Source organism: Marmota monax, unplaced genomic scaffold, assembly GCF_021218885.2.
Source record: "Marmota monax isolate L192 unplaced genomic scaffold, Marmota_monax_Labrador192_F-V1.1 WCK01_AAM20220418_F8-fsc00022, whole genome shotgun sequence".
NCBI classification, from domain to species: domain Eukaryota; kingdom Metazoa; phylum Chordata; class Mammalia; order Rodentia; family Sciuridae; genus Marmota; species Marmota monax.
The window spans coordinates 15245722-15272569 of record NW_026695215.1 but is presented as its reverse complement, the minus strand read 5'-3'; the positions used below and the strand labels follow the sequence as shown (position 1 = coordinate 15272569).

At 41.6% G+C, this 26848-nt stretch overlaps 1 protein-coding gene across 2 annotated transcripts in view; it reads left to right on the top strand.

Annotated features, from left to right (window-relative positions):
• Positions 1 to 16215: 16215 nt before the first annotated feature.
• Positions 16216 to 26848, top strand: part of Slc25a36 (solute carrier family 25 member 36) — a 32408-nt gene continuing 21775 nt past the window's right edge. The window contains exon 1 of one of the 2 annotated variants that reach the window (XM_046431524.2): positions 16216 to 16464. In XM_046431524.2, the coding sequence (XP_046287480.1) occupies positions 16424 to 16464 (41 nt within the window). In that variant the 5' untranslated portion in view covers positions 16216 to 16423. The remainder of the gene's footprint in view (positions 16465 to 26848) is intronic. The other variant, XM_046431525.2, reaches the window with a different exon arrangement.

The window sequence follows — 26848 nt, the reverse complement described above, 5'->3', positions numbered from 1 at the left end:
TAGAACCAGGTCGGTCTGCAGCCTAAGCATATTCTTTCCACCACATCACGTAGTCCATCGCCCCAGGAGGTGAACAATAGCACGCTCTCTTCTTTTGATTAAAAAAAAAAAGTCTTTTAATATTTTGAAATTGTAAGACTGAAGCCAGAATTAGACAGGCAGATAGGGAAGGGTCAGATCCAGAAAATGGAGGTATTGAAATGTTAATTCCTTCAGAGAACTCTTCCTCCTCTCTTATCAAGAACCTGCCCCTGCTCCAACCTGTGGCTGAGGTAACCAGTGCCAGGAATTGCCCCTCCCTACAGGAGCTATAAGGTTGTTAATTAATGTGTCCTGCCTGGGCTGCTCCATCCTGCCCTTCCCCTGTCCATCTGCTTCTCACCTTTTGGCCATGCCAGGAGCATTTCCTGGGCCTAGTCACATAGGCAGGAAGGAGAAAGATAAGGGGAAGAGAGCAGGACAACAAAGGAAGCCTAGGACATGTAAAAAAGTGGAACACCTTGCTTCTTGGGATATCAGATACCAGTTATGGCCCCCTTCTCCCTCCTGGGAGAAGTCTATATTAACCCCCCCCCCGCCTTTTTTTTAATAGTTTTTAGTTGTTGATGGACTTTTATTTTCACTTATTTGTATGCGATACTGAGAATCAAACCCAGTGCCTCACACATGTTAGGCAAGTGCTCTACCACTGAGCCACAACCCCAGCCCCTATGTTACTGAGAAACTGATGTGACTCCATTTTTGAGAAACCAGCTTCTACCTCAAGGCCTGTCCTAAGGAAGGGGGCGTGACCCTTGTCCTTGGAAAAACCCACAGAGCACACCTAGGCATACACCCACCCTGCTGAATTGTTTGTCTGCAAATAACAGGAGAGGTCTTCAGCACCAGGTGTCCCTCACTCAGTTAGGCTAAGTGAGAACCCATAGCAACCCCCTACCAACCTCCAATCAGCATGAGACAGGGAAAATACCTGGGATGCCAGATGACCCCCCAGTAGTTTATGGTGGTTGATAACATGTTGGGAAACCATGTAGTTTAGCACGTACATCCCCCTCGTGGCCTAAACCAATCAGTTCAAAGGAATCCCCCTCTTGTACTAACCAATCACCCCTATCCAACTTGTTCTCCCAAGTGAATGTGCTAATCAATGTTAAGACTTTCCCGTGGTGTGAAATGATTTGCTGTGTGATGTTGTGACACAGAGTATTCCCCAAAAACCTATAAAATCTCACTGAACAAAGGACCAGGACTCACTCCCTGGGACCGCTGCATCGGGAACAGTTGTGAGTCCAGGCTCCAGCTTGCAATACTCTTATGTGATTGCACTGGATTCAGCTCCTGGAAGTCTACTGGGGTCCCACGAATCTGGCATTACATTACCCCTTTTTAAATAAATCCTGCTGAATATGCTTGCCTCGACATGCTTCTCTAATGGTATATTCCAACGTGTGAGGAAGCAGAACTTGTTACCTGCTGATAGCAGGCCCGCCCTGGCCCCTGGGGACTCAACCCCCAGTTCTTTGTTATGCATGTCAATGTGGCCAGCTCACAAGGCCATGACGCAGGCTTGCAGTTCCCTGTTTATCCGCCTCGCACATATGTGTCTCGGGAACATCTTGACCTGTTCGAGCCTCCTGATAGGGGATGGTGACGTGACGCCTCCTGATAGGGGATGGTGACTTGACGGTAACCCAAGGACGCAGTTATTACTCTCCCCTCCTCACTTTTGAGTAATTTCCTGCAGCTGTTAAAAAGATATATAAAGGGAACAAATCTGGCAATAAAGGGCACACACGCTCCCTCCTGGATGAAGAACCTTGGTGTCCTGTGTATTTTTTAACCCCGACGTCCCTCGCCGGACTCGGCTCCGTTAGCCGGACGCGGCAGTTACCAGTAACCGGCAGTATCAAAACTAAAGTAATTAGATTCAAGAAGAGCCATCCTTTGGCTCAACCTAGAATTCCAAAAAGTAGAAATTGTTCATTAGATGACTCGGGGAAGATTCAGCCATTCGTTGGTTCATAGCATGCCCTAAGTCACCCATGGAGTGGAGTAAGAAGGAGGAGACTCCTACAAACTAGAAATAAAAGGCGGGAGGTCAAAAGGAAAACCCTCACTCCTGAAGCAGGAGGGGCTAGGAGACGTCTAGATTTCATGAGACCTGATCCTCTGCTCTGAAGAAGGGCCCCAATGAAGCCACGTCACTACATAGAAACCAAGTGTGCACGCTAGGCTTGGATCACCAGCGATGCGATTTGATTTAACTATAGGATCCGTGCTGCTCTTCTCCAAGATGGCCCCAGTGATCCTGGACTCACATTTCTCTGTAGTCCCCTCCCTTACTGCACCAGAATTAGGCTATGTGTGAATAGCATGTGATGGAAATGATGAGATGTCACTTGTGATGTTAAATTATAAAAGATTTCTGTCTTGAGGTTTGTTTTTTTTTTTTTTTTTTGGTCTCTTCTCTCTCTTAGTCAGAAGCAAGCTACTAGATTATGAGCAACCTTCTGGAAAGGCCACCTGGTGAGAAACTAAAGCTTGCATCACCACACAAGTGAACTGAGAAGCAGATTCTCTGACCTGAGTCAAATTCTAGGATGATTAGCCTGGGGGCATCTTGACTGCAACCTCAAAGAGAAATCCTGAGCCAGAACCTCGCCCCTAAGCGCCTGACCTCAGATATTTAGAAGGTGATTGATGAGTATTTCTTGTTTTAAGCTGCCAGATTTCGTATTAGATCTTTGAGAACTACTATATTTAACAATGGAGGAAAATAAGCTGTGTGAGTCTCCTGCCTGTAGGTCCCAACGCTCTCTCTGGTTTCCTACTCCCCTTCTGCTTACCTCTCTGCCTCTCAGGCCTGGGTTCAAACATAACATAACCTTCTGCAGAAACCTTCCCGGATCTCTTCATCTGTCTTCCAGGATCCCACTATCCTCCCCAGGACAGCTTCCTTTATCATGCACAGCATTTCTAGAAACAGAGGTTCTTCCAGTGTTCAGGCAAAGTCACATTTCTTCTTTTTCTTTACATTTATGTGGTGCTGAGGATCGAACCCAGTGCCTCACGCATGCTAGGCGAGCCCTCTACCGCTGAGCCACAATCTCAGCCCCATGCACATCATTTATTAGGGCCTATCTACTTCTCTGTCCACCCCAGTTTGCAGGCAGGGCTGATTCCAACATCTAGTTAAATTCTTGTCAAATAGTAGGTATGCAAAAAGGTGAAGAAGCACTTCCTGGAGCTTCAAACCATAGAAAGTTCCAGAGAAAAGAAGCAACTGCAAAGCTAACAGTGAGAGGCCTGGAGAGTAAAGAGAGAATCTTTGGGAGACACAGAAAAGGGATATTTTGGGGGATACCAGGATACCAGACTTGGCTAGATACTTGGCACCTCCACCAAGCCACCTCCCTCAGTATGGAAACTTAATTCCGATTATGCTGAAGAGGGTGACCTGAAGCCCACAAGTGGGCCTGAGACCAGGAAGCCAGCTCTGGACAGGACCCAGCACCCAATCAGGCCTGGATGTTATCCCGACCCTGTCGACCTTGACCTAGAAGCCAGGCTCTTTATTTAGGATCCAGAAAAAAAAAAAAACTGACACGAGGGGAAGGCACCCGGGCCAGGTGTGTGATGGGCAGGGCCAGCAGGTCTAATCCGGCACTGGGCTTTGGCTAATCTGAAACTAGGTTTCTAGAAGACGCTGGAGCATCAGGCCAGGGAGGAGGGGATCTGTGCACCACCGGAGTTTCCCATTTGTTTCCTTGTGTGTGTGTGTGTGTGTGTGTGTATGTGTGGTTGTGTGTGGTTGTAGATGGATGGCATGCCTTCATTTTATTTGTTTATTTTTATGTGGTGCTGAGGATCGAACCCAGGGCCTCTCACGTGCTAGGCAAGCGCTCTGCCACTGAGCCCCAGCCCCAGCCCCAGCCCCAGCCCCATTTGTTTCCTTTTCCAGATGTGATTAGGGAGACCTCAATTCAAACTCAGAGGAAAGGAATTTTTCCTACATCTTGATCAAGACACCGAGAGAAGGAAGGAGGGGATAAAAACCTTGGATTCCTGAGTCTCCCTGTTGAATCTGGATCTGCACCATTAGCCTAAATCCAGCATGTGAGCTCAGCGTCACCAGTAGGAGCAGCATGCCAGGGGACACCAAGGTGTGATGAGGAGTTTATTATGGTTGCTCCTCTCAGTCCCAGGTGGGGGGCTGCCCAGAGGGACAGGCCCAGTCACTCAACCACTACCTCCAGCATCCGGCCTTCCCGAACAACCCAGCCCAACTGTGGTCACCACCTGCCGTCCTCAGGACTCAGGCACCTTACCTCCCTCGTAGGGCTCAGCCTTCAAACAATGCAGGTTTGTATTCATACCCAGTTTCAATTGCAGTACTTTAAGAACAAGAGAAACCAAGTTACAAATATTCTCCCAGTTTGTCACCTGTTTTCTTACTTTGCACATATTATTTCTTTCCCATACGGGAACTTCTCACTTCGGTAATTGCAGGCATCAATCTTTAATGTTGTCCAGACTTTGTGCCATGTTTAGACAAGTCTTCTTCATCCCGAAATTATATATATTAAAGTCTCTCAAATTTTCTTATAAATTTTTTATGGTCTCTCTCTTTCTTTTGGTACTGGGGGTTGAACTCAGGGACACCTTACCACTGAGCCACATCCCCAGCCCTTTTCATTTTTTGAGACAGGGTCTCACTAAATTGCTTAGGGCCTCCCTAAGTTTCTAAGGCTGGCTTTGAATTTTCTATCCTCCTGCCTCAGCCTCTCAAGTTCCTGGGATTACTGGCATGGGCTATAGTCTCATTTTTTAATAAACTTTTGGAGGTATAATTTACATATAATAAAATGCATCTATTTCAAGTTTATACTTCAATGAGTTTTTTAAAAAAATATTTACAGCCAAGTAATTAGCACTATAATTAAGTGTATTTCTGTTCCCCTCAATAAGCATCCCTCAGTTTTGATCAATCCCCAGCCTCACCCTCACCTCCAGGTGACCACTATCTGTTTCCCTCCCTTTAGGTTAGTTTTGCCTATTCTGGAATGTGACATTGTACAGTGTAACTTTTGTGTTTGGCTATTTCACTGAGCCAAATGTCTTTTGAGTTTTATCCATTTTGTATCTTTTTTCTTTTCTATTGTTAAGTAGAATTTCAACAGATGCATAAACCATAATTTATTTATCCTTTCCTTGTTGAATATTTTCCAGCTTTTTTTTTTTTGGCTATTATGAGTAAACTTGCTTGGTTTTACTTTGTTATGTTTGTTTTCTTATGTTTTAATATTTGAACAGATTTTTTTTTGGAGCAGTTTCAGATTCACAGTTCAACATAGAGTACTGAGTTCCCAATGCCCCCGCCCTCCCCACCATCAACATCCCACACCGCTGAGGTATCTTAGTTAAAATTGATGAAGCTGTGTTGAAACATTATTGTCAATCAAAGTCCGGGATGAATGTTAGGGTTCACTCTTGGTGGCATACATTCCACGGTTTTGAACAAGTGTCCAATGACACTTGTTCACTGTTAGAGCACGCAGAGCAGTTTCACTACCGTGAAAATCCTACTCTCTTCTTATTTATCCTTTCACTAATCTTTAGCAACTACTAATCACTAATCTTTAGCAACTACTAATCTTTTTACTGTCTTCATAGTTTTGCTTTTTCTGGAATGTTACAGAGTCGGAATCATAGTGAACTTTTCACATTGGCCTCTTTCTCTTAGTAATACGCATATAAGTTTCCTCATGAGTTTCTGCAGCATGATTACACATTGCTTTTTAGTACTGAGTAATATTCCATCATCAGGAAGTACTACAGCGTATCCACTCATCGACTGAAAGGCAGGATGGTTGCTGCCAAGTGTGGGCAATTCCAAATAAAGCTGCTACAAACAGCTGTGTCCAGGTTTTTGTAGGAAACAAATTTGCAATTTATCTGAATAAACACCAAAGAGTGGGATAATATGATAAAATATGGTTAGCTTAGAAGAAACTGCCAATCTGCTTCCAAAGAGGCAACTCTGTGAATCAGAGTTCCCATTGTTCCACATCTTCACCTGCACTTGATGTTATCTGCTCAGACTTCAGCCATTCTAACAGGCAAGCCAGTGCTATCCCATTGTTGCTTCAGTTTGCAACTCCATAATAAAATTTGATGTTGAACATCTTTTCATATGCTTACCTGCCACATCTGTGTATGTTCTTTGGTGAAGTGTTAGGTCATTTGCTAGTTTTAAAATTGTGTTGTTTGTTTGTTGTTAAACTTTAAGAGTTCTTTATATATTTTGGACCACAGTTCTTTATCCGGTATGTGTTTTGCTAGTATCTTCTCCCAGACCATGACTTATCTTCTCATTCTCTAGGCTTGGCTTCACCATATCTTGGAGGTCACTGTAAAGTGTTGTGTACTCATTGGGCTGGAACTTTCCCAAGGACACACTGGGGGGTCCCTAAGAACAGAGACCTTTACTCTGGAAGCTCCTTGAACTTCTCTACCTTCTCAAACTGGCCAGTCCTCAAGGTCAGGAATCCAATCACATCCATCAGAAGGCCTTCTCACAAAAAGATGCTGTACCGGAAACCCTGGCACTCAGTGCGCAAGAGCCCCGGAGGCCGCCCACCACGCAGGACCACAGGACCATTGTCTGCAGAGGTTGGCACAGAGCTGCGCAGGCGCAGAGGGGAGGAGAGCATCCGGAAGGCCCCAGGATGGCATCAACTGCCTGAGTGTGGGCTGTGCCAGCAGGTCAGCCAGCTCAGGAATCATGGGAGGGAGGGAAGGAGAGGCAGCAAGGACTTCACCAGGAAAGGCTGAAGGCTGGAGTGACACTAAGGGACTTGAACTTTCTTCTCTCTCTCTCTCTCTCTCTCTCTCTCTCTCTCTCTCTCTTTCCATTTCCCCTTTGCCTCAAAGAATCAGACAATAAATAAATTCAACCTCAGAGGTTTGTTGGGAAAAGAGAACAAGATAACACGTGAAGGCACCTGCAGTTGATAAAAATTAGTTGAATAAAAATTTAGTTGCTTAACTGTCAATACATGTTTCCGATCATTCATTGACCCAAATGAATAGTACACTATGTCTCACCCACACTCACAGTTCCACAAGTTTATCACTTTTCCAGTTATCTACCCCTTACCTATTAGATACATCTAGCCACTTACTCCATTCAGTTTATCCATCCAATCTCCATCCATATAAGAAATAAAATGTGTACAAACTTAATTTGTAGGAATCAAATTATATAAGCAATAGTTGCACTCGAGGCTGAAACAACTCTATAGTTCAACTATAATTATTATTTCTAATTTAATTCCCTGGTGCTCAAAGGAAATACTTATGACTTAAGTCCTCTTGCATTTTTGAAGATGTGTTCTGTGGCTTAGAATACAATCTATCAGGTAAATAGTCTATGTGCACTTAGAAACAATATGTATTCTGCTGTTGTTGAGGGACACATTCTGTAAATGGGAGAAGAAGTTGGTTTACAGTATTGTTCAAAGCAAATTTATACTTGCAGATTGTCTCCTCATTCTGTCAATTATTTAGACAATGGTAATGAAATATCTGGCCAGAATTGTGGTTTGTCTATCTTTGCAGTTCTATGTTACATACCCTACTGTTAATGGGTAAATAAACATTTAGGATCATTCTATACTCTTAATTAATTGACTCTCCCATAATGAAATGACCCTCTTTAAACATGGTAATATTTGCCTTGAAATCTATCTTGTCTCACAGTAATAGAGCCACTTGGCTTTCTTTTGACCAGTATTAATATGGCATATCTTTTTCCATCTTTTTATTCTAATATATTTGTGTCTTAATATTTATAATTTTTTTAAGGCAACACATAGTTGGACTTGCTTTTTTTGACCAATTTGATTATTCTCCTCCTTTTAATCGGGATATTTAGGCCATTTACATTTAATATGGTTATTGAGGGGCTGGGGATGTGGCTCAAGCGGTAGCATGCTCGCCTGGCATGCGTGCGGCCCGGTTCGATCCTCAGCACCACATACAAACAAAGATGTTGTGTCCGCCAATAACTAAAAAATAAATATTAAAAAATTCTCTCTCTTAAAAAAAATAATAATATGGTTATTGATGTAGTTAGATTTAAATCTATCATTTTGATATTTATTTTCTATTTGTGTCACCTGTTTTGGGGGGCTTTTATGTCTTTTACTTGATTGTATGTTTCTTATGTTTCAATTTACCTCTTTTGTTGGCTTATTAGCTATAACTCCACGTTAGTGGTGCTTAGGGTTTATAGTATACAGCTTTAACTCATCACAGTTTATCCAAGTGATATCATGCTTCACACATATTGTAAGAAACGAGAATATTTGGGGGTTATGTTTCCCTTCATCTTTGCATGCTTGGTAATCTTTGATTAGTTGCAAAGATTGTTCATTTTACCTTGTTGGGTACTAAATATATTTTTACTTCTGTAATATTTTTGATCTTTGTTTTGTAATGCATTAAATTGCACACAGATTAAACCTTGCACATTTTACTTATAATATTTAGGAGGCAAGCCCAGAACATGACTATTTTTTTCCCCACTAGTGAGGCAAGACCCTTCTGAGTACTCTACCCAATTTCCCCCGATTTGTGAGAATTTCCATTCTAGCTGATGGGAAGAGGCACTATCCCCAGCCCTGTGGGATTGTCACACACTGGTCCCTCTACTTCTGAAAGAGGTTCTTGTCCTCACATGCATGCTCTGATCAGCCAAAAACTCAAGGTGACAGTATCTTGGGTTCTTGATCCTGTGCCCCACAAACCCTGCTGCCTTGGTCTCCTAGGACCTGATTGCCCTCATGCCAGGATGTCTGCCAGGTTCTGCCTAGTTTCCATCTTCCTGCACTGTGGGCTGGAAACTCTCTCCAGGCCATAAGCCCTGGCATTTGTATGGCTTAATTTGTTTATTTTTCCATCTATCAGGAATCAGACTTTTATTGCTCAATGTTCAGGGCCTTAAAAGCCATAAGTTTATATATTTTGCCAAGTTTTTAATATTATTTCTGATTCTTGTTACTCCATCTCTTTTGGATCTGAAGGTCTTAACCAAAATTATGGAAAAACAGTGAAAATCATTTTAAGTATTTCCTAATCAGTGAGAAGATGAAAAGCCAACTGTTCAGTGTGGTGGAGAAATTGGGTGGCAATGATTTCAATGACATCCTGAAGAAGACATTGAGGAATTAATTGAGGGCATGGGGATACATTAGTACAAAGACATAATTAGTAGCCCATATGCCCGGGAGACATAAAGGCTTTTCTCAGTTAACTCCAACTATAGGTCCTAGAGCTTTCTTTTCCCATCCCCAGTCTTTGGTTGTAACTCCAAGTACAAGAGGCGTCTCAGTCCTGTTGTCTGTGCCCTAACAATTCACCCAACTATGTAGCAGGCTAAGAGGTTGGGGTCTAGAGTGGAGGCTAGAAAAGGTTAAAAATCTGCTGACCTCATGTCCAAACCCAGGCCCAAGGGACCTAGTTGCCTATAAAATGAAACTGTTATCACATTATTTTTAATTTATTTATTTTGCTAGGGATTGAACCCAGTAGTGTTCTATCACTAAGCTACATCCCCAACACTTTTTCAACTTTGAGAAAGGGTTTCTTGAAGTTGCCAACGCTGGCCTTAAACTTGCTCTTGATCTTAGCCAAAAGACCAAGAAGCAATTGGCCTCAAACTTGAGATCTTCCTGCTTCAGCCTTCAGAGTCACTGGGATTACAGCTGTGTGCCACCACACCAAATCCCAAGTGTCCGTCAGTGCTGCTTCTTGCAGCATTGCTGTCAAACCAGAAGTCTAGCCTTTCCACCAATGGCTCTTGATCCCAGGTGCTGACCCAGTGCTAATATTGTGTCAGGTACTAAGCGGGAAGAAAAATATCAAATATACCTTCCAATTTGGGGAGCTGAGAGACCTAAGCTAGTACACATTTGTAAAACCATGGAAAACAGCCCAAGGACAATCTCCAGATATTCATTTCCTGTCAATAAATGAGGCCCACTGGGTATGCAGCACAATAAATGAAGAGACCTCACCCACATCCTGGCATTTTGCCATGGAATTTTCCAAACCAGGGATAAAAGCAAGGTCCTAAAAGTTTTGGGAAAGATGGAGCAGGGTAAAGGGGGAGTAGGAAAATGAAGAAAACTTAATCTGCATGCATGATAGCCAGGAATGAGTAGACAATGTCTGAAATCAAGAAAAGCACCATAAGCTGCTATTAGTAATAAATATGAAATTAAATAAAAAGCAAATAGTTTAAAGTAGTTACCTGTAAGAGCAAAAACGAGGAGACAGGAGGTATATAGGGTAGGGACACTGATGTTTTTCCTTATAATTTTTCTAGCACTATATATTTGCTTTACAACAATCATGTGTGATTCCCATGTGTTATTTTTTATTGTAGCAAAATATACATATCATCAAACAGCCTATTAACCACTAGTAGGCACAATTTAGTGGCAATAAGTAATTTTATTTATTGTGCAACTGTCTTGCCACCATCTCTTGAACTTCTCTGTCATCTTCAGCTGAAACTCTACCCACTGAGCAGTCACATCCTACCCCACTTCCCCCTGTCCCTGGTATCTACAATGCTTCTTCATTTCTCTATGACTTTGACTACCCTAGGTACTTCCTATAAGCAGGATCGTACAAGGTTTATCTTTTTGTATCAGGCTTATTCCACTTAATATGATGTTTTAAAGTGCCCCCCCACCATGTTGTAGCCTGTGTCAGTTTCCTTCATTTATAAAGGCTGAATAATAGTCTATTGTATGTATAAGTCACATTCTGTTCATCCATTCCTTTGTTGAGGGACAGCTTGACAGGATGTTTCCCTCTTCTGGCTGTTGTGCACTCTTTAGCTGTGAGTTTGGCGTGCAGAATCTCCTGAGGGTTCACTTTCAATTCTTTCAGGTATATGCCCTAAGGTAAAATTGCTGGATCAGACAGTAATTCTATGTTTAACTTCTTGAGAAACGGTTCTAATTTTTCCACATCCTGGCCAACACTTGATATTTTGAGAGTTTTTTTCCTTTTTTCTTTTGTCTGTTTGCTTATTACCATCCTGGTGTGTGTGAAGCAGCATTTCACAGTGATCTTGATTTGCATTGCCCTTGATTTACATTGCATTTGATGAGAAGCATTAAGCATCTTTTCATGAGCTTATTGACATCTGTATATTTTCTTTGGATAAATGTCATTCAAGTTTTTTTGTCCATTTTTGAATTGGGTAGTTTGTTACTTTCAATAAAAACCAAGAATTAATGTTAGAAGGCAAGATCTAAATGCCAAAAATTCATTGGGTTTCAGAAAAAGGATCCTGGATGAGACTCTTAGATGGGTTCTCAAGCATGAAACCAGGGTACTACCTTTTTTGTGGGGGCGGGGTAGTGCTGAGGATTGAACCCCCAGCTTCGTGCATACCAAGTAAGGGCTCTACCACAGACTTAAACCCCATGCCTAAGGGAATATTACTCTCTAGTACCACAGTGTTGAAGTTCCAGGCATTTCTGGGCAAAAGAACATTTGTTGTACTCTTATTTCAATGAAATCTATGCTTCCTTTGAAATATCTCCCCACAGTTCTAATTCTTCTCCTGGAAAGTAGGAAAGGTATCTTTCTTTTCTTCTTTTTGGATTTTATTCCTGTGGCTCCTGGGACACGCTCCCGAGAGAGAGAGTGTTTCCCACAAGGAAAATGTTGATTCATTAGGGGGAAAACCCATTTTTCCAAGTAAAGCTCCTTATCTGTCTCATACTACCTCCATATACTTATCACCAGGGTGTATATCTAAGCACCATTAAACATCACTCAACATAAATGCTACTGAGTGGCGGATGGGAGTGGCAGCTAAATGGGAGATTAAACCTGCATTAAGGAGCAACTGCCCTGTGATTTTCCATCCAGGACTCAGATATAAGTGCCCATTTTTTTCTTCTTCAGCACCTTCTCTTCTGATGTTCTTCCCAAAGTTTTTTCTTTTCTTCTTCTTCTCCTCCTCCTCCTCCTCCTCCTTCTTCCTTTTTTCTTCTTCTTTCTTCTTCTTCTTCATGGACAGAAGGCCTTTATTTAATTTATTGATGTTGAGGATTGAACCTAGGACCTCACGCATGCCAGGCAAACCCTCTGAGCTACAGCCCCAGCCCCAATTTTTGGGTTTTTGTAGGAACTACATCTTAAATTCTTGAGATAACATAGAATAGAGGATAAGAGAACAGACTTTAGCGCCAGAACAGACTTTAGAGCCAGCTCAGCTTCTTGCTGGTTGGGTTTTCCAGACAAATCCCTTAATCTCTCTGCATCTAAGTTTCCTCAACTATAAAATGGTAAGTCCTTACAATGGTTGCCAGAGTATTAATTTAAATACTTGGCAAGGGTATGCAACAATTCCTTGTAGATAAGAGGGCTGGAAGCACAGGTCCATACAAAGGCGTGCAAGTCACTATTCATTGCAGCTTTGTTTGTAACAACCAAATACTGCACACAACCTCAATGTCCATCATTAACGAAGAAATGACCTTTTATCTCATGCTTCTGCATAAGTAAATCTCAAAATAATTATACTCAATGAGAAGAAAACAAAACAAAACAAAAAGGGACATATTCTGTGGTTTGGTTTAAACAAAATGCTAGGAAAATACAAATGAATCTGTAGCGGCATAGCAGGTAGTGAGTAGCGCGTGTCTGGGAGGGTCCATGGCAATTGGAAAGATTACAAAGTAATGGCTACGTTGGTTACCTGGATTACAGGGACGGTTTCCAGGTATACACATGTCAAGGCATATCAAATGGTATTCTTTACATATGTGTGCAGCTTACTTAGGTTAATTATAATTCAACAAATTTTTAAAAATCAAAAATATTTAGTGTCTGGTCATAAGAAAATGGTGTAGAAATCTGGAGCTCTTTGAGATGAAGTACCCATGAGAATATTCCCACAGCTGCTAAGGATGCTTTGCTTTCCGCTGAGTAGAGGGATTTCTGAATTTATTGTTTATTGTTAAAAGCAAAATGGAAAAAAAAAATATATATATATATATATAAAATGATATTTGGCAAAGAGCATACACCCAAGGTTAAACAACAACAGTAGCAAAAGACCAAACATTTAAAACTGACGTTGCCGTTCCAAGGCTTGAAACTTACAGGAATTTTCGGAACCTGGAAGACTAGCAGAGGGTAAGCTGGCAACGTGACATCAGTCCACCTACGCTCTCTAGCATGCCCCCCACCCCCTCACACACAGAGAGAGTCGTTAAGGGTCGTCTCTAGGCCTTTAGCACTTAAAATTAAAAACAGAACCAATCTGCAAAACTAGATCCGCCCTTACTTCACAGGAAGCTTGTTTGGTTTGAGGAAGGCTTGGGGTTGTGACCACCCTGACCCAGACTAGCCTTTTTCCCATAGCCACTTAGAAACTACAACTCCCAGAAGACGTCTGGGCAGGCAGGAACCGGGACGCTCGGAGGTGAAGATGCGTCTGATTGGAGGAGTGCGACTTCAGCCCCACCCACTGCCCAAAGGTCCTCCTCCTGCACGAGCCGCTAGAAGCTAATGTGTGCAAGGAGCAAGGGCTGATCCTGAAGGAATCTCTCCGCGGTGTACTCCAGCCAGGACGAAAGAGGAAGGAAGATTATAAAAGAGCTGCAGGAGGCTTTGCGGGGGAATCGCAGCAAGCATGGGTGACAACGCAACCCTCCAATCCCGGCAAGAAGGAGGCCTGCAGCAACCACACCCACACCTGTGACCTGAACTTGCAAGGGCAGAGTCTGCTTCCACAGTGGCATCTGAACGAGGTTCAAGAGGAAATGGCCACTTAAGAATTGTCCTTGCTCAAGGCAATAATCGTTACTGCACAGAAGAACTTCGACTCCCTTCTTACCACTTGCAGAAACTTCATAAAAACATTAAACATAATTCTTACTGCAGGCCCTTGGTCAAAAACCTGGACCAATAGCTATTATCTTAAAAGAAATTCACCTGAAATGGTGTGTTTCGGAAAAGTTTGACAGTTTCTCAAAAGTTTAAATGTTGAATTACCAGCTGACCTAAAAGCTGCACTCTTTGGTATATACTCAGGAGAAACTGAAAATGTATGCCTATGGAAAAACTTGTACACAATTGTTCGTGGCAGCATTATTTGATAGCTCCAAAGTGGAAACAACCCACAAGTCCATCCATTGAGAATGGACAAACAAAATTGTCATGAAAAGGACTAAAGTACTGATACATGCTACAACATGAATAAACTTAGAAGACATTGTTCAGTGAAAGAAACCAGACAAAAAGACCACACAGTGAGTGCAGGATTCATTTAATCATTCATTTTCTATCTCTATATAGAGAGAAAATACATGTGTGGTTTCCAGGGAAGAGAAGGGGAATGGGAGTCACTGCTAACAAGGAACAGGGCTGCTTTTGGGATGAGGAAATTATTCTGGAATTAGGTGGCAGTGATATTTGCACAACCATGAAAATATATTAAAACCCCATTAGGTCACCCAATTTAAAGTGAATTTTATGAGGATTGTATCTCAATAAAGCTGTTATATAAATGTAACTGTTTTTGGCAATGGCCAGTGGTATCGATTTTTGTTTCTATTTTCTATTTTTACCCAGATCTCTCCCTCTAATGGGCAGCCATTACATTGCCAACTGAAACTCTGGAATCAGATTTTACAGAATTCAAGTCCAAGCTTCTCTGGGATGAACGGGATAATCTTGGGCAAGGCACAAAATTATCCTAAAGCCATTTGTTTCCTCATGTGAAATTAGGGTAATTATATTGCTTACCTCATAGATTAGTGAGAGTTCAATAAGAGAATGTTATAAAATGTTTCACTTAGAGCCTAGAACTTTAGTGAGTACTAAAGAAATACTAGCTGCTATTTCTGTCACAAGGAATAGAGAGCAGGGAAAGGGGCATACACCTGTAGATCCCATGTCCAGGAGAGGCTGAGGTGGGATGATTCCTGGAGCCCAGGAGTTTGAGGCCAGCCTTGGAAACTTAGACTCTTGTCTCTTAAAAAGCAAACAAAAGAATACAAAGCAGTAAAAGAATACGAACAATACTTCCAGATAGCACTTACGTATCACTGTTTTAAGTGCTTTAAATATTTTAACACACTTAATACTTTAAGATGGAGTAGATGAGCACTTGAGGTCTCAACATTTTGTAGGAATTTAGGAGCCCATAAGAAACACAGATAAAGCCATCAGCCCAGCCTTCATGAATTGGCCCTGGAAGAAAAGGAAGGTGGGTCCTGGAGAATTCCAGTGGGTGGCAAAAAGTGAGGCCTTGAAGGTGGAAGGGCAGTTGTATGGGCAAAGAGGTAGAAATATTGAAATGTGTTGAGTCTGGATGATGAGCATTGGGTATCTGGTATTATTTTCTGGACTTGTCTGCACGTCTCAGAAATAATTACTAACAAAAATTTTTAAATTTTAACCACTGTTTTGGAGAAATAATTGTCTTTCCCACTGATGTTGACCCTCCTATGTATCCATATAAGAAACATTTATTGATCCATAGAATGAGTAAATGGACAGTTTATTCTTTCTACAACAAACCTTTAATATATTTGCCTTTTACTTACTACGTCTTCAAGATTTTTTTCTCCATATTTACCCGTCACCATTGCATACTATTCCATAGAAGGAATGTTCCATGATTTCTCTCTCCATTCCCCAAAGATCCCCCCAAGTTTTCCTACTACAAGGCATGCTTGCAATACTATACCTTTGTGATGCTGTGCATGAGTATCTTTGCACAAGCCTTTTCAAGCATTGTGTGTTATTCTCAAGTAAATGCCTGACAGCAGAATGACTGGGTCATAAAGCCGTTTTATTTTTTTCAAAAGTATATGTACTTGTGGGCTCCGCACCCAGGTTTTTCCTGGCTCCTGGGCGGGGAGAGCGGGCTCCTATCTGCCGGCGCTCCGCGCAGGCCCAGGAGGCGCGACGCAGCCTTCCGGGTTAGAAGATTAGGTGCGAGGGCGCCGCGACCTACTATCCTCCGGGCACGCGCTCTGGCCCCGCCTCGCGGCCCCTTTCATTGAGGAACCCCTTAGCGATCACGTGAAAGAGGCATGCCGCTCCCGTGACGTCATTCCGCTGGAGCCAATGGGAGTCTCTGTTTATGTAGGGGCTCAGGACTTTCCACGCCCCGCTCCGCGCGCCCTAAGAGCGAGCGGCGGCGCGGCTGCAGCGCGGCAGGGATCGCTGAGCTGGGTTCCTTTTACAGCTGCGACTCCGCCAGCTCCCCTCGCAGTCACGGGGGCGTCGTGCGGCTCCTTCCGGGACCGAAGCCGCCGGCCATAGCGGGCACCTGGATCCGCGTCCCGCCTCAGCGCCCGGAGGACATGCAGGAGAGAGAATGAGCCAGAGGGACACGCTGGTGCATCTGTTTGCTGGGGGGTACGGTCCAGACGGGGCGTGCAGCCGGGGGCCGAGGGGCTGGGAGCGAGGGTGAGGGCCGGGGACGCTCCAGCCCGAGAGCGGGGCGAGAGGCGAGGCCCGGGCGGGGAGGCCCGGGATGGAGCCCGGGAGGTGCTCGGGCTTCGGAGCGGCTGAGGAAGGGGCCAGGTCCGCAGGCCTGCGCGGCCGAGGCCGACGCGGATCCCGGATCCGGATCCCAGGATCAGACCGGGCCCCGCGGCCTGGGGATGTCCGGGATGTGGCGCCGGTGGGGGCCCAGCCCCGGACCTTGCGGGGGTTGCAGTGCCCAGGGGTACCGGGCGGGCAATGCGGAGGCCGAAGACAAAATGGGCGCCGGGGCCGCCTTGGCCTCGGCCCGGCGGGGCGCGGGCTGAGCCTCCGCACGTCGCGCACGCCCCGCCTCGGACCTCGGGCGGCGGTTTCCGGGCCCCGTCCAGCGGGGGCGGCGCTCGGGGCCGCCGGAGGGGCTGGGGCCGCCGAGGCGCTGGCGTTCTCTCGCGCCGTGGTAGCTGTGGGTTATTCCTAAGTTCTTGGAAATTTCCTTTAGAGTTGAGGGATGTCATGCAAACCGGCGGTGCCCTTGAAGTCAGGTCCCCCCGCCACCCCTGGGCAGATCGTCCTCTTGCACAAACTCGCTATTTTTCTGCTGCTCAAAGGAGAAAGTGGGGTAGAGAGAGGTCAAATAAAGAGGACGGTAGTTACTGTGGGTGTGCACAAGATGAGCACTACCTGGTTTCCAGCCCGGGAGCTACAGCCATTTTGCTTGGTTTCCCGTTAGATATGTTCCTTACAAATTATTTGGAGAATTATAGACATTTTTGTTTTGTTTTGATTATTTTGGGTCCCGGGAGTTGAATCTGGGGGCGCTGTACCATTGAACTACACCCCAGCCCCCCCCTCCCCTTTTATATTGAGACAGGTCTTATTGAATTGTTGAGGCTGGCCTTAAACTTGGGATCCTCCTGCCTCAGCTTCCCAAGTCGCTAGGATCATAGGTGTGCCCCACGCGCTGTCAATTATAGCAATTTTAAGTGCTACTTTTATCTGTAGGATTAATTTTATAAAAAAATCGTTACGGGTGAATTGTGTTAAGACACTTTTTCACTTATGTAACCATGTAAAACATCATATCTTTGAAGACTATCATTTGTTTCCTGATCAACCACTTTAAGAATATTAAATACGGGGTTCTATTTATGTTGTCTTGCTTCAAGTTGGACATGTGGACTCTATTTACAATGATGGCAGTACTTTCTTAGTTGGAACACATTCATCCAACAAATATTTATTGTACTTCATTTGTGGGCCAGTCACTATTCTGTCATAAAAACATTTTCTATTAATTTGTGAGATCCAGTTTGCTTTCCATATTTTTGAAATGTTTTATTGCCCCGTAAATCTTTTTATTTTTTTTTTAATCCAGTTGTATTATATATGTTCTTTAACAGTAAAGATGTCTTGTCATGCAAGTAATTTTTTGTCATGTAATTAGATGTGATTGTGACACCTGACAGTTAAGAGATCACAGACCCAATTCTGGCCACTTTTTTTTCCCCTCCCTAATTTGGGTAAAAAATGGACAAACTTTTTGATTTTCATTTCTTCATCTGTAAAATGATATTATGCTATTTGATATCTAAGACCTTTCTCTAACTTCTAACATTTCTGTTTCTCTACATTGAGGATTCATATATCAAATATTGTTGTTGTGTTGTTGTTTTTAATATTTTTTTTAGTTGTAGGTGGACACAATAACCTTTATTTTATTTTTATGTGGTGCCAAGGATCCAACCCAGTGCCTCACACGTGCTAGGCAAGGGCTCTAATGCTGAGCCACAACCCCAGCCCTCAAGTGTGGTTAAAAATAGAGCACACATATTTTAAATAAATATTAGCATTATTGCACTAATTTCCCAGTTTGGATTAGGATCTTCCAAATACTTATATCTCAGTATTTTTCCATATTTTGAAGGGACTGATTCAGATAGCCTTCTTTTTTTTGTAGTTGTAGATGGACAGAATGCCTTTATTTTATTTATTATGTGGTGCTGGGGCTTGAACCTGGTGCCTCACAGGTTGTAGGCAAGCACTCTGCCACTGAGCCACAACCCCAGCCGTGATCCTTCCTTTTTTTATGCTACTATATCTCTAAAATGTACTTTTAAATCGGGACATTTGAAGCAGATCAGCACTGGACCTTGGGTCAGGGTGACACACTCACATGCATAACTCGTGCTTTCTTTAAGACACCCTTTGGTCTCATTATGCTTTTGCCAGAGTTAATATTCAGAGTTTGTAAGATCCTTGGTTAGGTAATTGAGTTACAGAAGCATATCATGGCAGCCTGCAAAAAATGGTCTAAATACAATTTGATTTTAGCTGTACCTCTAATGTCATTATATATCTGTATATAAAGAGGTAACATGAAATATATTTTTAAATACTTTGTGTGTTCTGTCAGCTGCATATGTTTATCAGAGGCCATTCACTCCCCCCCCCCCCCCACACACACACACACTATTTGAGGGAGATTGTCTCAAATGGGAGTGATAAACCTTCAGACTTCCAAGTGGAGGATTTTTTTCTGTGTAGCTTTTATGACTATGAGAGACCGTAATACATGTAGTTAGTACTATTGCAGATTATCTATTAAACTGCTTATTTTAGTATCAGAATTCTTTTACTTATTAAACACTTAATTTAATAAGAAACTCCTGTTATGATTTTTGTTAAATTAATTTCATCTACTTCTTTGTATGTTCAAGGCAGAATTAGGATACTTTAAAGTATAGTTTTTATAGATTATTTCCACTATACTTTGTTCATACTTTTTTTCCCCTCCATTCCCATTTTCTCAATTTTTACTACTTCTCCTTTTCCTGTGTCTTAGTCCATTTGAGTTGTTGTAATACAGTACTGTAAGTCAGGTCATTTATAAGCAGCAAACATTTCTCATAGTTCTAGAGCCTAGATTAAGGTATGATTCTTATGTCTGGTGAGGGTTTTCTTTCTTACCGACTGTACTTTCTTACTGTGTCCTCATAGTGGAAGGGCCTAGCTAGCTCTCTTCTTTTATAGGGCACTGATCCCAACCTAATCACCTCCCAAGGGCCTAGCCCATCCTGAACTATTACCTTAATGGGTAGGATTTGAATATGAATTTTGAGGAGACACAAACTTTCAGATATCCCTTTTTTTCCTTTTAAAAATATTCTTTCATTCTTACCAATAGATTAGAAAACTTGGGGGGAAGTGCTTATCCTGATATAGAATGTTCTCAAAGAAGCTATTTCCTATAAATGGATTAGTGTAGCGCAGCAGTGTAGGCCAGGGGCTCCTGAGAATTCTCAAGACCCTTTTGGTGGTCTGATAGGTTAAAACTATTTTCATTCAAATACTGGCTGGGGCTGGGCTCAGTGGTATTTTGGTATTTTTAAATGGTTGTAGGTGGACACAATAACCTTTATTTTATGTGCCCCTTGCACATATTAGGCAATGAGTTCGAACCTCAGCCCTATATAAAAATAAGGTAAAAAGTAAAATACTAAGGCCTTGTTTGCCTTTCACAAATGTGTTGAAGTTTGCACTGGTGGTGTAACAGCTATGCTGTGTGAGGGCAGCAGCACGTGACTGAACTAGTAGTCATTGTCTTCTTCATCTTGGAGCAGTTGAAATTAAAAAACACAACTATAAGGCCAGTTTGTGTTCTTGAGGGGGTAATAATTATTAATTTTATTAAATCTTGACCCTGGTGTTCACATCTTTATTTAACATTCACTGTGTCACAATGGGAAATGGGCCTAAAGCCTATTCCTGCATTCCAAAGTGTGGTTCAGTAGTTGTCTTCAGTTGCAAGCTGAATTAACCTCTTTTTTTCCTAGAGGAAACAGACTTACTTAAAAGAACTATTGAGGGGCTGGGGATGTGGCTCAAGCGGTAATGCGCTTGCCTGGCATGCGTGTGGCCTGGGTTCGATCCTCAGCACCACATACAAACAGAGATGTTGTGTCCGCCGAGAACTAAAAAATAAATATTAAAAAAAAAAATTAAAAAAAAAAAGAACTATTGAGAGACTGTTTTGACTTGACCCTTTTGGCAGATATTTTCTCAAAAAAGGAAGTGTTTTAAAGAAAAACACTCATTATTTGTTGTCAATGATTAAACTAGTTTTTAAAACTAGTTTTTAAGTAAAAATTAGATTTTTTAAAATCTTGAGTTGACCCACCATCTCCAGTGTGACAGCTTCCTAATGCCTAAGGATATTTCTGATGAGATAACAATGTCAATATCAATAATATCAATTAAGAAAGTGTAAATAATATTATATTGATAAAATGTATCAACATATGGAGACCTGCTTAATCCACTTAACCAGTATTTTTCAAATGACCAATATATGTTACAGTGGAGTCATGAATAAGTAAAAGATCGATTTGTGGTATTAGACCAATGGATTTTAATATAGCTGTGGAAAATTGACATTTTCCTTTGTAGTTCGGATTCTACATTACAGCTAGCCTCTAAAAACCTGCCAGTTGTCCCATTTTGATGTAGTATTGAAGAATAAACAATTATCCAAAAAGGAGGGTCACCTTGTCAAGTAAATAGTGTTATTCAATGCTGTGAGGGAAATAGTGGCAACAAAAAGTGGGACAGTGGGAGTTCACGCAGGTTGAAGTAAGGAAGTGTTTGAATCATACAGAAGTTGCCATTTGAGCAGAGACCTGGAGGGGAGGGAATAAGTTGTGCAGAGGGCTGGGAAAGACCTAAGGCATGAGCACCGTAATGAGAGTAATAGAGTCTTAGGCCATTAGAAAACTTTTGGCTTTTTCTACTGAAGTAGAAGGAGACATTGCAAGACCTAAAGGCTGGCCCTGGCTACTGTGTTAGAAGAGCCAACACCTGGGGCGAGGGCAGAAGTACGGAGATGATTAGCTTTCAGTAATCCAGATGAGAGATAATGGAGGTTTTTGGAGGTACTAGACATTGTGCTTGAATTCTTAAATTTTGAAAGCAGAGTTAAAATTTGTGACTAATTGTACATAAAGTTTTAAGGGAAAGAAGATGCAAGAAAAATTTACACGTTCTTAGTTAAGGCACTTGGAAGAATGGAATTGCTGTCAACCAAGATGGGTATAATTGCAGAGGGAACAAACAAGGTTGGGAAAAGGAGAGATTGATTACCTTTAGATGTGGTAAATTTGAGAAGTAGCAAGGTCAAGAAAGCAATTGCTTAGGTGGATGTATTTAGTGTGAAGGCCAGGAAAAAGATCTGAACTTGAGATACATTAAGTAATCATTAGAACATGATGGCGGCATCAGCTTGGATGATGTCATTAAGGGAATGAGTATAGAAGATTTCAGAGGATTAACCTCTGGGGACTCCAGTAAAAGAAGTTCGGAGAGGAGGAACCAATAAAGTAGAAGAGGTGACCAAGAAAATGTGGAGTTTTGAAGTCCAGATGAAGCATGCTTTCAGTGTTTAGGAAGGTGTGAGTGATGAACTTTAAAATGCCACTGTCATTTCAGGTGATGTCTGAGAACTCTTAGTATTGAATTTGACAATTGGGCACCTTTGGTGATTTTGATTAGCTGTTTCCATGGCAAGTCTGATTGAAGTGAGAGAAATTGGAGACAAAGTAGACAATCGAGATTTTCTGCAGTGGAGAGCAAAGAAGCAAGCAGTAGTTACAGAGGAGGTTTATTTTCACTAATTCTACCACATTTCCTCAGTGGGTTTTGTTTCTGTAGTGGATTTTTTAGTCCTCAGTCTGATGGTGTTTTGTCCTGAGTGAAGGCTGTATGATAAGGTTTCCTTCTGTGCTTCCAATTTTATCAGTGATGGTAACTACTAATACAGTCTTTGATATTAGGTCTTGATTTTGCTCTAGCAGTCAAAATAGGAATAGCCTGTTAATTTTTTCTGCATCAGAAATACTGCATGTACCTTTTTAAATAGCCTTTTATTTTCAGCAATTCATGTTAATTTGTCAAATGATAGAAAATGTCCTTCGCCATTTCAAAAATTAGTATTTTCTTGCTGAAACACAAATACTTAAGGGAAAATGCTTTTAGTAAGACTTCCTTAATTTTTATAGGATTTTAGAGACAGACCACATGTTACAAGATCTAAAACTCCTTAAGTTTGGCTAACATTTTAATGAAATCTTTAATGTTATTCCATAGTTTGATAAATGCCTTAGCTAGTAAATTGTAATGGAGTATTAAAAGTCCTTTAAAGACAAAGAGAAGCTGCATCCAGTAGTTCAGTGGTTTGGGGCTGTCCAGCAGATAGGATTTTATGTCTGCACACTTAATTTAGGGATTCCTGACTTTTGACATCATGGTTGAAATTGACATTGCTTGTTATTTTGTGTTTAGTGAACGGTTCTCTTGCCTGTCTCCCCTCCCCCAGCCGCTGCCCCCTGTGCTGCAGTCGCTTGTGTGGGAGAACTCTTTGAGGCCTCCATATTTTTATTTGTTATGAGATCTATTTGCATAAGGTCTCCCAGGCTCCACTTTCCTACTGGGGATCGAATCTGTGGTTCTCTTCTCTGAGTTACATCCTAGATCTTTTTGATTTTTATTTTGAGACAGGGTCTTGCTGCTTGCACTTGCCATCCTCCTGCCTCAATACAGATATGTCACACTGCACCCTGCCGCACAAGGTTACTTGGGTTTATGTTTTGTTTGTTTGTTACCAGGGGTTGAACTCAGGGGCACTCATTCACTGAACCACAATTCCAGCCCTATTTTGTATTTTATTTGGAGACAGAGTCTCACTGAGTTGCTTAGTGCCTCAGTAGCAGGACTGGCTTTGAACTTGAGATCCTCTTGCCTCAGCCTCCCAAGCTGCTGGAATTATAGGTATGTGCTACCTTGCCCAGCCCACACAAGGTTTTTTATGTTTGTTTTTTTAAACCATTTCTTGGTTACACTGTGTTTAGTTTAAACAAAAAAACACCCTAAGTTCTAGGGTGTACGTGGCTACTACTTTTATATAATTTTTTTTAAGTTGTTGATGGACCTTGATTTTATTTATTTATATGCAGTGCTGAGAGTGGAATCCAGTGCCTCCCACATGCCAGGCAAGTGCACTACTGCTCAGCCCCAGCCCCTTGGTTACCTCTTTACTCAAGAGGGGCTGAAAGTATTTAAGAAACTAGGCTGCTGGCATGCCTTGATCTCCATTTTATACAATCAGCAATAAGTAGATGAAACACTTGTAAATTCCTACAGAATTAACTACACTCCCAAAACTTTGGTTTAATTAGCTCTACATAAGCTGAAAGTGTATCTATTTTCCAGTAATTTACTGAAGTGACATGATTATTTCATGGCACAATTTGGCAACATGAAAGTCTTAATAGTTCTAAAATATCTTATAAATTGTTTAGTGATAATCATGTTAAACAGTTCTTTAATAATCTGTGGAATCAGTACGTAGTGCTAGCCTGGAGGAAAGCAAGACCAGTTAAAACACGAGAAATGATGAGGGCTGCTTTGTGGCACTTGAAGTGGGGGTGGTGAGAATGGTGAGATGGGCAGAGAACACGTGGCCAGCACAGCTTCAGGCTGGCGAAACTTGGGAGACTGCTGTGTGCATTGCTGCTCCCACTGGAGACTGTTGGTGATTTTAGGGTTTTTTTGGCCAGTCTTCTTTATTGCAGTTTTTTCCCCTTGATTCTGGATTCCTTTTCAGCCTCACTATGTTCTAAGTAGTTCTAACTTGTTTTTTAAAAAATGTTACTGATTATGTGTGAAGAGTTTGCTTATTGTAAACAACATAAAATATTTAAATTAGTATTCATTGTTATGAAACTTTCTTTTGTCGAAGTGAATAAAACTAATGTTAAATACTATGGGGTTTTTTTGATACAGAATTTTTTTCTATTTTTATTTCTATTTTTTATTTTTTGCAGTGCTGGAGTTTGAGCCTAGGACCTACCTGTACATGTAGGCAAGTGCCATACCACTGAGCTACATCCTCAGCGCCCCTCCCCCCCCCCCACCTTTTAAAAATATTTTTTTAGTTGTCAATGGATCTTTATTTATTTATATATGTTGCTGATAGTTTAACCCTGGGCCTCACACATGCTAGGCAAATGCTCTACCACTGAGTCATGACTCCAGTCCCCCTCAGCCCTTTTTAATTTTATTCTGAGACAGGGTCTCTTAGTCCCTGACTGGCCTCCAATTTATAATCTCCTGTGTTAGCCTCCCACATAGCTGAGAGTAGAGGCATCACCACCACACCGGTTCCAGTCTTTGCCATTACATATTACTTGCTTGGCTTAGAGTAATTGTCCTGTCCTCATCTAATAGATTCATTTAAATAAAAAATATATATTTAATATTTTAGTGGTGTTCTTGTTCATTTAAATGTAAAGTTGAGAATGCATTGTCCTTGCCTTTCAGTTAAGTAGCACGCTGATTTAATCTTTTGCACTAAATTGATCACCCCATAAAAATACCTCTTATAGTTGACACAGTATGTGTGATAAATAACAATACAGGACAGTTTTTTCCCTGCCCTTCCTAATCAGTAAGATGCCAGGGTGGAAATGGTGAGAAGTGATCCAGATTCTAGATTGTGTTCTGGATCAAACATTATTTATATACTTACTGTACGCAACACTTTTTCTTAAAATTTCATGTGAGCTTTCATTGAGTCCCAGAAACATCAATCAACTACATATTTTCCAGTTTAAACTGTGGTGATTTTAAAAGTGGATAGTTATAATTTTGATAAAAATGTATTTAAAAATATACGTATGCATGAGGTAAGCTGACCAAAGATAATAAAAACTATATTCCCCAGTGTCCCATCCCACTTCTGCTTCCTAGTAGAAGTATCTTTATAACTCCTAACCTGTTTTGGAGTTTTCTTTCATGCATCTAAATATGCTCTATCCCCCCCCCTTTCTTTTTTTGTTTTCTAGTACTAGGGATTTAACTCAGGTACACTTTACCATTGAACTACAGCCCCAGCCCTCTTTATTTATTTTATTTTATTTTTAACATTTATTTTTTAGGTGTAGATGGACACAACACAATGCCTTTATTTTTTTTTTTTTTTTTTTTTTTTTTTTTTTTTTTTTTTTTAAAAATTTATTTATTTTTAGTTCTCGGCGGACACAACATCTTTGTTGGTATGTGGTGCTGAGTATCGAACCCGGGCCGCACGCATGCCAGGCGAGCGCGCTACCGCTTGAGCCACATCCCCAGCCCCAATGCCTTTATTTTTATGTGGTGCTGAGAATCGAACCCGGGTCCCGCCCATGCTAGGCAAGTACTCTACCACTAAGCCACAATCCCAGCCCCTCTCTTTATTTTTTTGAGACAGGATCTTACTTGGTGAGGCTGGCCTCCTGCCTTAGCCTCCAGAGACTCTGGGATTACAAACATGTGCCACCACCTGGCTCTATTACTTTTTTTTTTTCCTAGTTTATTTGTAACCCATCAACTTTCTATTCTGGTAGATAAGGATTTTCTTAAGTTATATTGCACTACTGACATTTCCCCCTTCTTTCCACCTTTAAATATATAGCTAGTTAAAATGTGATCTGTTTTTTTTGTTGTTGTTGTTAATTGAAGTCAGTGCTTATTTTAGTTTTGACAGTGCAAATACAACTTACTCTAGAGCTAAATTATGTTCTGTTGACTTTTTCTTTCTTGAGTAACTTCTTTTCCTTCCCCACCTTTGGAGGTAGTTTCACCTATTTAAAACATTTGCTTAAATGTGTAAGTATTCATTCTCGAATATTTATTTTCATGTGGTTATATGTTAGTTTATCTTCATGAAGATCTTCGTCGTTCTGAAATATGATATCCCAGGACCATTAGTATTGGCTGTTTGTGATCCTAGCATTTCACTTCCTTTTGTGGGCACTTTCTCTTGAGCCTGGGTTATTTTTTCTTGCGTCCAATTATGTCCTCTTTTTTAGTTTATTCTCTTAATTTGTTCTTTTAATTAGCTGTATAAGAAAAGGGCACAAGGTAGGCAATTGCTAGAATATATCTTTGTCAGCAGGTATATGCTAAATTGCCAAGGTTGGCCTTGAACTTGCTATTCTCTTGCCACAGCCTCCCGAGTCCTTGGAGTTGGAAGTGTGCACTGCTGCACCTGGCTCAGTGGTTCGGCTTAGTGTGGAGACTTTTGCATTCAATATACTTCTTAATCCTGAGCTTGGAAATTCTTGTGTTCGTTTGTTTTTCAGAGAATTAGGCTTCTGCCCTGGAATATAGTTTTACCCATCAGGTGTGTGTGTGTGTCTGTCTGTTCCATGTCTGTCTCCCGACCCCACCCTGGCCCCTGCCCATATACCTCTCCCTTTCCTTCTCTCCATTCTGTAAAGGAAAT